The sequence below is a fragment of the Seriola lalandi genome, unplaced genomic scaffold (assembly GCF_002814215.2).
Source record: "Seriola lalandi dorsalis isolate HSWRI2012SDOR001 ecotype SW California unplaced genomic scaffold, Sedor1 jcf7180002054413, whole genome shotgun sequence".
Lineage (NCBI taxonomy): Eukaryota > Metazoa > Chordata > Actinopteri > Carangiformes > Carangidae > Seriola > Seriola lalandi.
The window spans coordinates 311,387-324,090 of NW_019524966.1; the positions used below are offsets into that span (position 1 = coordinate 311,387).

General features: G+C 38.6%; 1 protein-coding gene across 1 annotated transcript; it reads left to right on the plus strand.

Moving 5' to 3' along the window:
* Positions 1–1,845: 1,845 nt before the first annotated feature.
* LOC111657805 (short transient receptor potential channel 4-like) lies at positions 1,846–12,399 on the plus strand. The gene is made up of 11 exons (XM_023410120.2): positions 1,846–2,098; positions 2,604–3,006; positions 4,363–4,881; positions 8,642–8,978; positions 9,181–9,320; positions 9,588–9,901; positions 10,008–10,203; positions 10,293–10,487; positions 10,680–10,721; positions 10,835–10,924; positions 11,011–12,399. Exons 2-11 carry the CDS (start codon positions 2,629–2,631, stop codon positions 11,539–11,541), a joined length of 2,742 nt encoding a protein of 913 aa, XP_023265888.1. The 5' UTR covers positions 1,846–2,098; positions 2,604–2,628; the 3' UTR covers positions 11,542–12,399.
* The last annotated feature ends 305 nt before the right edge of the window (positions 12,400–12,704 follow it).

A 12,704-nucleotide genomic window follows, 5' to 3' on the forward strand; every position in this document is an offset into this window, starting at 1 on the left:
CTAATGACCAAAATATGTGTAATGCAACTTCAAAATAAATGGTAATTAATGAATTTGGAAAACACACTTGTGGAAATGTCAAAATAAATATGGTTGTCACGTGATGCAAAAATCTTATGAACCAAATTTAAAATATGTTGTTTTAGTTCAGGCATCTATTCTGGAAGATGTAAAAATTCAATTGGTGTACCACCATGATGCAACAACAGTGATGCTGCCCTCACATAGACCTTAGGCATAGACATAGAAGAAATCTGCAAAATTATTTTTGTTGTTCTTTTAGTCCGTTTAAGTTCCTCACCAGACATGTTTTCTACAGTGTAAAAATACCATTTCCGAATAACATGATTTTCCCACAAAAATAGTGCAAAAAAAAAAAAAAGGAAAACTGGGGCTAGAAGCACATGTTTACTTCCTCATTCAGAAATTCTGGATCAGGCCTTGTACCCCACCCACCACCATTGGGTCTAGGTCAGCAGGTGAAAGAGGAGTGTTGTCCTTTGCTAGGAAACATTGGACAGACTCATCCACATGTTTGAGCCTCAGTCAGATCCAGACTCAGGAGTCTGTTGAGGGAGTGAGTGTCATGGTTTGCCATGGCAGACACTTTTGTTAGTTTGTTTGGATTTTTGTCACTTCCTGTTTTATTTTGTAGTTGGTTTCCTTGTGTGTCTCAATGTTTTTACTTCTTGTCTTGGTCCTGTTTCTCTGTGTGGTGATTGTCTGCCCCGCCCTAATGTGTTTAACCTGTGTTCAATCACCCTTGCCTCTCTTGTGTCTGGTTAGTCTTTGTGCTCCCCATTGTCTGTGTCGGTTCATCTGTTCATGTCTGGTTTGTCCTTGGTCTGTTCATGTAGGCTGTGGTATCCCATGTCTCCGGTTGTGGGCCCTCGTGCTTCGGTTTCCTGTTCAGTTGGTTCACCACTTTTTGTAAGTTCTTCTGTTAATAAACATTTTTTGCACCTCATTCCCCTATGTTGGCTGCCTTTGGGTCCACCAAAATCCAGATGACATATCCGTTATTTGTTTATGTTGTTTGTTAGCGGAGGAACTTTTGCTCTCTGTACTAACAAGGTTTCGGTGACCGGTGAAAGAGAAGTGTGTATCAACAAAGTTAGTATTAGAGGGAACATCAGGGCGAGTCAGCCACATGTTTGAGCCTCAGTCAGATCCAGCCTCAGATGAGGAGTGTCTTGTTCACCAAAATCGGCAACTAGCAGACGTATCAGAAGGTTTAGCATGTTTTATTTTATCATGATTGTTATCTTGCAACTAGCAGTGATTGACACAGTGTTAGTGGTTGTGCTAATACAAACTCTACCTCTCTGTGCTGTCAAGGTTTCTCATTTATATTAATGAGATTAAAATCTTTAAGGGGGGTTTTTAAATAATATATCTTGTATCATATTTACCCTGCTGAAGGGGAAGCCTACAGCATTAAACATTTATTATTAGACTTTCAGTTTGCTCACTATCCATATATTTTGTTTTAATTAGCCCACAAAATCTTAGGAGAAAACAAATGAACAACGATAAAATGTCTTTACTGTCATGTTTTATCAACAAAACGTCACATTGTTCTTGGAAAGAACCCTGCTTTAGCATGACTGCCCTGACAATATTGATAAAAAAGTAATGGCATCACTTTTGTATGGTAATAAACAGTGCTTAGTAAGTTCCTCCATGGCAAACTACCACAGCACTTGTTACAGTAGACCTAGGCTTTGCTGTGATATTGTTGCCTGGCGGGGTGAAGGGGCGCCGTGGTGGCTAAAGATGCGTTTTCTGCGGAAGACTTGAGAGCGCACTTTGGGCACCGTCTTTGCACGAGGTCACGTCTTGTTCCCACCTGTTTTCCGAGGCAGGCACTTTGCAAAGAAATGTGCAGGTCAATAGCTTCTATGTCCTTAAGATGCCCCCACAGACCAGAGAGCGAAAGGGGTGGTCAGAGGATTGCGTGACATGCTATTAGGTTACAGCGTCCTCAGTGGAGGCTTGAGTGATAAGATGAGGATCCAACCTTCCTGACAGCCGCAGCCTCTAGTTCTCCTTCGAGTGGTTCATGAGTAAATCAGAAGTGGAAAGCAACAGGAAGAAGGTAAAGTTTCTGTTTTGGTTTTTATTTTTTGTTTTTGATTATTTTGGACGTCGATTTGATTGTAGCCTATGTGTTTACACACATTTCTAAATAGTCTCTTTTAGTCATGCTCCGTCTTCTGTTTATTCTGATTATATTTATGTTAGTGTTTTCAGTTAAACAGGAAGGTATTTCCACTGTGTTTTTTTTTTAATGAAAACCACATTTTGCCTAAAATGTAGTATTATAAACTAATTCTGGACTGATGGCATTGTTCTGCTACTTGAAATTTTTAATTATATTGCATTGTTCAAATGAGTGTATACACCTAGTACAGTAATAACATGAAAATCTTTAATCACATGAAATTTTAAATGAATATACACCTATGTCAACAATATTATTATAGGCTATAATATAATTTAAAACACTACAAATACAGTTTTGACAGTTATACTTTTCCTACTGTGTCTGAAACATTTAAGTTTAAATTGAAATCTCTTGTCCTTTTCTCTTCCATTCTCAGTTGACACTGGGTTACTGTAGCAACAATGTCACAGCTGTATTACCGGAAAAGTGACAACTCCTCATACAGGGACCGCATCCCTCTGCGGATCGTGCGGGCCGAATCCGAGCTCTCTGCTCTGGAAAGAGCTTACCTGGGGGCTGTTGAGAAGGGGGACTATGCCAGTGTGAAACAAGCCCTGGAGGAGGCTGAGATCTATTTCAGAATCAACATCGACTGCATCGACCCCCTGGGACGCACAGCCCTGCTCATTGCCATTGAAAATGAGAATCTGGAGATCATTGAGCTGCTGCTCAGTTATAATGTATATGTGGGTGATGCCCTGCTACATGCCATCCGTAAAGAAGTGGTGGGGGCTGTGGAGCTGCTGCTCAACCACAAGAAGCCACGAGGAGAAAAACAGGTAGGTACCATTCATGTTTCATGATAACATCCTATATACAATTTCAATTTACATATGTGTGTCTCTTTACGACTCTTTGCTTCTGCACAACAGAATATGAACAATTATGCCTCATGTGACTGTATACTCATATCTGTATGTCACTAACCTGTGTATGAAATTTCCAGGAGCATTAGTCACTGAACATGGTTAAGTTTTTGCAGTTTTTGAGTGTCATGCTGCATCGCTGTCAGCTACTAATTCCAGCTAGATTTATAACGTGGTTTCCCCTTATGTGATGTTTTCCTTTCAACTACTGTATATCCTACTCACACAGTCTGTCTGAAATCAACATGCACTTATGTCCATGTCTGAAGAGAAAAAAAGCACAGTGTGTCCTGCCTTTAATCTGCATCTATGAGAAACATTTTCACTGTCCTGTTTAGCAGCAATGATCAAAACACTTTTACAGTATAGTTTATTATGCAGTTTGTTAGTTTGTTTTAAAATGATGTCCTCTATCAGCGAGTGCTTGAGATTTTGGTAGTGCCCCTGGATATACTGGTGACTTTTCCAGGGTCTGCCCGGCTCTCCTGGACTAGGCCCTAGTATTCTCCGTCCTTGAAGAGCATGAGCAGATCAGAAAAAAAGATTTGAGATACTGCTAACATGCCTGCATTTATAAACCCCAGCACTTGCTGGACAACAAATAGACTACCAGGATGTCACAATATAACCCTTGTGTGGAATTGGACTAAATGGCGTCAGAAGTGAGAGGTTTTCTGTCATTTTATTCTTTAATCTAAATATAATTCAGATGATGAAAGAAATATTAACTTGATTTTTTCTGTCTCTTAGTTTCAGGCATGTCTGTGTTCATTTTGGAAATCTAACTCTTATTTCTGCTCAAAAGTTGCAGCACTGATGTGCTGCTGTAGGTCTTTTTGCCAGAGCTTTTACAACAAAAAGTCATTCCCCGCAGGTTGTGTATCATGCAGTTTGATAAAGGCCCTAGTTGCGCTCAACTTCTTTACATCTCTGTAAAATTGTTTTTCGACACTGCTGGGTTTCCTTGTAATGGACTTGGTGTTTTCTGTGAAGAGAAGGAAAAAGAAAAACAGCCTGTTGTTGCTTCCAACTAGGAGGATATTTTGAGGGCAGTGGAACCACAAGCCATTAGCTGTGTGCTTGCTGTTAGACAAGATGGTCAGAGACCCAAGACAGATGAAATTAGACCTGTTCAAAGCAGCTGCTTCAGTTTTGTGAGGGGTCTAAAAAGCAGTGTTCTTTTGTGATATATCTGATAAAATGTTGATGTACTGTAAATTGAAGTTAGGTCTGTTCACATGCGTGTTCCTGTCTTGGTTTCCTGACAAGGTCCCACCAATTCTGCTGGACAAACAGTTTTCAAACTTCACCCCGGACATCACTCCAATCATCCTTGCAGCCCATACCAACAACTATGAGATCATCAAACTGCTTGTGCAGCGAGGGGTTTCCATACCTCAGCCACATTCTGTACGCTGCAACTGCATGGAGTGCGTGTCCAGCTCAGACGTGGATGGCCTGCGTCACTCACGCTCTCGTCTTAACATCTACAAGGCCCTCTCCAGCCCGTCCCTCATCGCCCTCTCCAGCGAGGATCCTTTCCTCACGGCTTTTCAGCTCAGTTGGGAGCTGAAGGAGCTCAGTACAGTGGAAAACGAGTTCAAATCAGAGTATGAAGAGCTCTCCCGTACTTGTAAACAATTTGCAAAAGACCTCTTGGACCAGACCCGAAGCTCTAAAGAGTTGGAAATAATCCTCAATTACCGTGATGACATCAATCCTCTGCTGGATGAGAATGGAAATGATCTGGCACGACTGAAGCTAGCTATCAAATATTGCCAGAAAGAGGTAAGCTTTGTGTTGATTATGATATGCTTTGTCACATGACTGCTGTGGCCTACAGCAGTGCAACAGGTTTGTAATGGATGTCTTAAAGATGACAAAGACAAGTAAAGAACAGTCTATTTTCATACTAAGTATCACAAGATCACAAGGTATTACATTCTTTGAACAACATGGACTAGATAACAAGAACAGTGCCAAGATGAGCTGTAAATGGCCTGAAATGAGTGGAAATGTCCTTTGGGAGTTTAGAGCAACATGTAATTGCCAGGCTGGCTCTTAGAAATGCATTACAGTAGCCCTTTCAGACAGTCCCATGACGACTGGATAATTGGGGATAATGATAGAATAAGTGATGACCATTTCCCTGAAATACAAACTCATAATATTTTAATTAGGGAGGGAACCTTTTACTGCCTTTTAGCATGTTCTTTTGAGTATTTATCCCCTGGATGCAATACCAACTTTGTCATTTGTTGTGAAGAGACGTGCTAAAAATTACACATTGCGATTACACAGTGGGAGTAACAGAATAAGATACACAAACAACAATTAAGTATTATTTACGAAGTTTATAATAGATTATACCTGTAAATGTATGTATATATGACAAGGATGTTCACTTAACACAGCAGCAAGTGACAACAATAAATGTATAAGCTAGTAAAAAGTGATGCCTTTGGTCTCAGTGTACCACATTTAGAAAAGTGGACTTATCTTGTATCCTAAATTCAAGATTGTTTTGTTTGTTTCACTCATTAAAAAGACCACTTAGAGCTTTTTCTTTTTGTATACAGCAGTTGTATAATATTTACAGAGTTAAAGGGTCAGACAGAAAGATCAGCGTGACTGTTTCCAACTCCATCTGCCACAAATGGTCTCCTTGGCAAAAGGTTTTAAAGTTGAACTTCAAGGGCTCACTGGCTATTGGGTTTATCACAGGTGGATGTTTTGGACAAGGTTTCTGTGGCTGATTTCACACACATTTTACGTTGAATTTCTATTTTCTACACTACTACTACAGTAACTACTACATAAAATAATTATAGTAATGATGATGATAATATTATAATGATGACAGATCTGTTATTATCAGGTTAGGGTTACCTAAAAATAATGTAGTTTTAAGACAGCAGGACACATTGTAAAAAGAAGTAGAATTATGAAACATATTCATATATAGATATAATCAGATATTGAACACTGGTTTCTCTAAACAGCAGAGATACCACTGTTTGAACTGCATAACATGCAAACAAAACTGTACACTTGTCAACTCGGACAGTCTTGGATTTCTTTATTCTCTTAAGGTTAATAATTATTTCCTGAGATGAGATTTGACTTTTTCAAGGTCTGAATGTCTTTAAGAATCAACTTCACTTGAGATTTGGAAACAGAAATGTTAGAAATTTTGAAATAGTTAAATTCTAGAGCAATAATAAATATGATGTCAGGCAGGCCTTGTATAGTTGGTGCTACTCGTCATGTGTCATTTATTTGGTGAGGCTTACTCAAGAAAAATCAACTTGATGAAGCAAAAGAGTTTTTCCCTATTTGGGCTCATGTTTGGAGGAACCGTAACAGGCGACCTGGCTTACTGCAGCTGGGTGACTCTTTGTTGCTATTATTTATGTGTTAGTTCCTGTATTTAGTTCATGAATATTGATGATCACAGAGTTGTTTTTCATTGTGCATAATAATGACGACCCTTATTGATGCCTTTTTGTATTGTATTGAATTATGTGTGTTGTTCATGCTCCATATACAATATTATCAGTTGGAGACAGTGGATTTGCAAGACTAAAATTTTACATACATACATTTTTTTATTCTGACCCCACTCTGTTAGAGCAGATGATAGTGGACAAGCATCTTGAGAGAAAAAGTAGAAATGTCTGTTGTTCCTTTTTATAGCACAGATTTTATAACCCTGTTAAAGATGTTAGAAGATGAATGCCATTATTGCATGAGGTATTGGTGCTTTGTACACCAGATAACTCCGGACTGATCATTTTTTGAAGCCAAAATGTTTTAATTAAGGTTGCAAACACTAGGGAGTAAGTAAAATCACTGTCAGTGTTTGTCCTGCCTTTCCCTAACTGCATAGAGATAGCTAGTGAGTGGTTGTTGTGTACTGCCGGTGTGTGTGTGTGTGTGTGTGTGTGTGTGTGTGTGTGTGTGTATTGCATGGAATGCCGTCGTCCATTTTACCACTAACAACCAGACAAATAACACATGTCCTTGAGATGGGTTGTTATAAGGGATTGCCATTTTGGACTTCTGTAAAGAAAAGGCACTAAAGTGGTGTAGTTTAATGGACGACATAGACCACCAGCACTTACTGGATGTCCACATTATTAGTGGTAAAGTGCTCCTTTAATGTATTCAGTAAAGATGTTTGCTTCTGTTCTCCTGCCACCTTCTGCACTCATTGTGTTCCAGCCCGGGTTCACCCATCTTTAAACACATTGCACAATGATGAAGCTGTATGTACATTACATTGTAGTAGATTACAAAAAAGTATTATCGAAACACTACTTGCTTTTATTTTCTTAGCAGAACTTGATAATTATGTTATTAATTATTAAGTTTCATCACTGCAAAACTGGAATTACAAATCCTAGCTCACAGTAAAGTTCATATCTTAAAATTTCCATAAGTTTCATTAACAGTTAAGTACCACATGATGCCACATGATCAGAGAACTTCCAGTGCTCTTCACACGACTGCTGAGTAGCAGGATGCACAGTGATAGTTTATTTCATAATTTAATGAATGCAGCAAAACATAGTGTAGTGTTTTATAAAAAATCTAATTGCTGAATTAATAGTGTTTCTACGTAAGTAAGGAACTACATAACATAGAGTTCAAGTTCTTTCTGTGGAATAGATTTTGATATGTTCATATTAAAAAAATAATCAGACAAAATTGTATGAGTTATCTTGAGTAATCAACACTATACAACATGTCATCACTATGCCATAGCACAGAATTAATACTTATCTTCAAAGGGGAGAGTGGTGTGATGTGGATGAAGCGATTTTCACCTCCCAAAAATGTCCTCCCAAAATCTGGTCCTGCCAGATGCCACCGTTTGCCTGCAGTCATGTTATGGCAAGTCAATATCTCACAAGGACAAATAGGAAACATTAAAGATGTCAGATTCTGCACTGATAGATGACCTCATCACCCACAATTTAATGCAATATAGTACCAGAATGGGGATCCATTTGGCCATAATTTGGTTAAGATGAAATTAACTTCCATCACCATCCGCAGATGTCCAGCAGATGTTTATATTAAATCTCAAGGGGCAGAGAAAATGTGTATGGGAAACAAATTTGACAATGATTTCTTAACAGAGGATTAGAGAACACTTATAATGTTTGTCCACAACTATTGTCCTGCATGCCTCTCTTTCTCTACAATGAGGTGAAGAACGTTGACACATGCTCTCTCCGTCCCTAAATATTGCACTTGCTATGGATTAGCAACAGGCGGCAGTTTGGTATTTTTTGCCATTTTAACATCAGGCCTGAGAGTTTGAGACTGCAGGGAAAACGGTGTATGATACATCTATGTAAAGGAGAGCTTTTTTGGTCCAGGCAATTGTCTGCTCTGGCACTCCCTGCATAAATTACTGGATATATTAGGCAAATTCTATGTTCAGACACACAATTAAATGAGAAAAATAAAATTTTATAATAAATAAAAAATAAATTAATTAAAAATTTAACTTTCATCTTTGTTTCTCTCTTTCTCCCAGTTTGTCGCTCAGCCCAACTGTCAGCAGCTGCTGGCGTCTCGGTGGTATGATGAGTTCCCAGGCTGGAGGCGGCGTCACTGGGCAGGAAAGCTCATCACATGTATCTTCATTGGCCTCCTCTTTCCACTGTTATCTATCTTCTACCTGATCTCTCCCAAGAGCCGCTATGGTTTATTCATCCGTAAGCCTTTCATCAAGTTCATCTGTCACACTGCTTCCTACCTGACTTTCCTCTTCCTGCTCTTCCTGGCCTCGCAGCATATAGCCTCTGCACAACAGGACTTTCAGGGTCCAGCACCCACCACTGTGGAATGGATGATCTTGCCTTGGGTGCTTGGTAACAATGACACACACACACACACTAACAAATTTTGTTCATGCTCATTTAATCATGCACTGATGTATATCTGTACACTGTAGTCCCACACATTTGAAAAAAAAGTCAAACAGAGGTAGCCTGCTTACTGTGACCACAACCACATGTATGCAGCTGTTTACACACTAGTTGTTTGATGACCTCTGTTGTTCATCTCTCCAAGGCTTTATATGGACTGAGATCAAACAGATGTGGGATAGTGGTTTCCAAGACTACATAGATGACTGGTGGAACTTAATGGACTTCATAATGAACTCCTTGTATCTTGCAACCATCTCTCTGAAGATTGTTGCCTATGCAAAGGTACTGTATATGTGGAAGGTATTTGACAACTGTGGATTCAAAATTGGTCTGATCTACACAGTATATCAAAGATTGCAGCATTTTTACTTAATTAAAAAGCAGGTATATTAACCCTACGTCTTGTTTCAATCACATTTTAGCTGAAATTGGAAAATGAAAATAAATGGAATCACCATATATTAAAAGTATAGTGTTCTGGAAATGTTGCAGCATTTTTTTCTGATGTCAGTTTATGTATTCATCTTCCTCCTTATTTCTTTTTTACAGTACAGTGGGTACAAAGACAGAGCGTGCTGGGAAATGTGGCACCCAACTTTAGTGGCAGAGGCATTGTTCGCTATCGCCAACATCTTCAGCTCCTTGCGTCTCATCTGCCTTTTCACTGCCAACTCCCATCTGGGACCCTTACAGATCTCACTGGGTCGCATGCTTCTGGACATCCTCAAGTTCCTCTTCATCTACTGTCTAGTGCTTTTAGCCTTTGCCAATGGCCTCAACCAGCTGTACTTTTATTATGAAACAGATGAGGAAAATAAATGCAAGGGCATCCGCTGTAGTGAGCAAAACAACGCCTTCTCAACGCAAGTTGAAATTCTTAAATAGTTTGTGACAAATCTGCATTGGTAATAATTAATAAGTTTGTTATTCAGTGGAGCATAATGTGATGTATGGTTCTTTGCTTTTCAGGCTGTTCGAGACACTACAGTCATTATTTTGGTCTGTGTTTGGCCTGATTTCCCTCTATGTGACCAATGTGAAACCACCACATGAATTCACTGAGTTTGTGGGCTCTACCATGTTTGGCACATACAACGTTATTTCCCTGGTAGTGCTTCTGAACATGCTAATTGCAATGATGAACAACTCATACCAGCACATAGCTGTGAGTGGTGTAGCTTACTTATTTTTAGTTTTACTACATGAATTTGTCTTGTAGTCCTCTGATGAATTGCTGTTTGTTTCTCTTTTCAGGATCATGCAGATATAGAGTGGAAATTTGCAAGAACAAAATTATGGATGAGCTATTTTGAAGAAGGCGGGACTTTGCCATCTCCATTTAATATAATACCCAGTCCAAAGTCAGTTTTTTATCTCACTGGATGGATAAAGACATATTTGTTTAGGAGACCAAGCATAAAACGGCATGAAACCTTTGAAACCCTGGGGGTAAGGAGTTTCCAGAAATATGCTCTGATCTATGTTGTCACCACTGTATTGCAAAGATTTACAGACCAATCCATCTGGTATTATAGCCTTAAAACAAGTGGCTCCAATTCACCCTTCCAATGAATACAAAAATAATTATCGCTTTATTAACTGCTTGTTAATTGCTTTTTGTTGTTTTGTTTTTAATTCTAGAGACGTGCAGCTGAAAATGTAAGATTAAACCATGAGTACCAGGTAGGTAATAATTTCTTTTCCATCATGTACTTTAATATTTTCATGTTTTTTGTTGCAACTTTATTTAAAGAGCAAATGTGTAGTTTGCTTTAAAAATAATGTGTATGTTTTAGGAGGTTTTGAGGAACCTTGTGAAACGTTATGTGGCCGCAATGATCAGAGATGCCAAGACAGCGGAAGGGTTGACAGAAGAGAATTTCAAGGTAGTATGCAGTTATTCAAATTGAAACCTCAATAACCCAAGTTTTTTTTCTCTGCTGTGTAATATCTGGTTCTCAATAAATGATAGGAGCTTAAGCAGGATATCTCCAGCTTCCGCTACGAAGTCCTGGGAATGATGAAGGGTAAATGTCACGTAGCAAGTAAAGTTGCCAGCACCACCTTGGCATACCCTGGAAACCCATTCAAATATTCTCCCAAATTCCCTGCTGATGAGCCTAAACGGAAGCTAACCATGTTTGATGTGATCACCACCACACTACAGAGTGGAGCTGCCAACACCACCAGCTCTGTTTGCTCCAACAGTCTACAAAGTGGTTCAGTTGTTCCATCCAGTGCTGGAAAGAGTCAGAAGGAGCTATGTGATGATGACTCAGATTCTGGGTCCTTCCAGAGACAGAGCAGACTTCCCTCTCAGAAATGTGATGAAATATATTCATTGTCAGAGGAAGAGCCATCGGGATCTGGTGGACAAAACCCAGAACAACTTCAGACTGAGAAAGTAATAGTAGAAGTGGAGAGGAACATTCAGGAGATTGAACGTTCTTGCATAGAGCACATTACAGAAGTGAAAAATGGGCCAAAAAAATATAAAAATTAACCTGTCTGCAAGTTAGAGCAACATTCTTGGATTCCATTTTTAAAGTTGCATTCTTTCTTCTGCCAGTTTTAAAATAGTTTATTAAAATAAACGAATTCTCTCAAGGTAAACAGTACTGTAGCTAAATAGTATATTCAGTTTGAATATTGTATCCTGTCATGTATAAAATGGTATAATATTACGTTATTTCACATTATATTACATGCATTTATCTCTGATTGACAAGAAATACAAAAAATTAAGTGAGGAATGATCTCAGTTAGTGCTGACTTGACGCTCAGGGAGTTGTGACACAGGTCACTATTTAATGTTTGACCTTGAGCAATTAATTCCAAAAAAGCCAAGACACCCTGTTGCCTATCCTCTACTCTTCCATCACAGAATTATCTTATGTGATATGCAAAAATACTATATCTTAAATATTAGTCATCATATGCTGACAGTATTCAGTTCAAAAACAAAAACATTATCACTGAGTAAAAACATGTTTATTTGTATTTAATGTGTTATCTAATTTAGTTAGATTATCTACTATTAGATTAGATAATTATATTAGTGATGAGGAACAGTTTTAATGGTAGATATTTTACTCCCCAGTTACCTCCCCTTTCTTTTGAGTGAGAGGGAAAGTTTTCCCCCTAGTTTTGTTGTTGGAGCACTAGAGACACCCGATGTAATCTTGATGAGATGCGCTGCAGAATTCATTCTTCAATCTCCTCAATTGTTCTTGCATCAGCAGTTAACCTTGCAGCCTTAAAGGCATAAGGACCTTCTGGCAATGTGCTGCTTTTGTGCAAACTTGTGTCATGTATTGGAATTACTCTATGATCAAATAAAAGTAAATGCTAATTTAATTAATTTAATTTTTTTTGTCTGATTGTTAATAATTCTTGCTTTTAATTCTTGTGCTCTACTTTTCTCCATTTCTCTCATTTCATGGTCAACTAATGCATGGTGACAGTAAACTAACCTTAAGACAGAGATGGGACATAGTAGGTGGGGAAACAAGTGAAACTCTTTCATGAATTGGCCTTTCTCTTGATTTACTTTACTGCTGAAATTTTCTCTCTCATCGTGTTTACTGGTGAAAAGAGTTAGGTAAATAGTTTATTACCCTCTCTCACTGTTTAAACAGTGGTCCCTCCAACTTAGTGCACTAGATG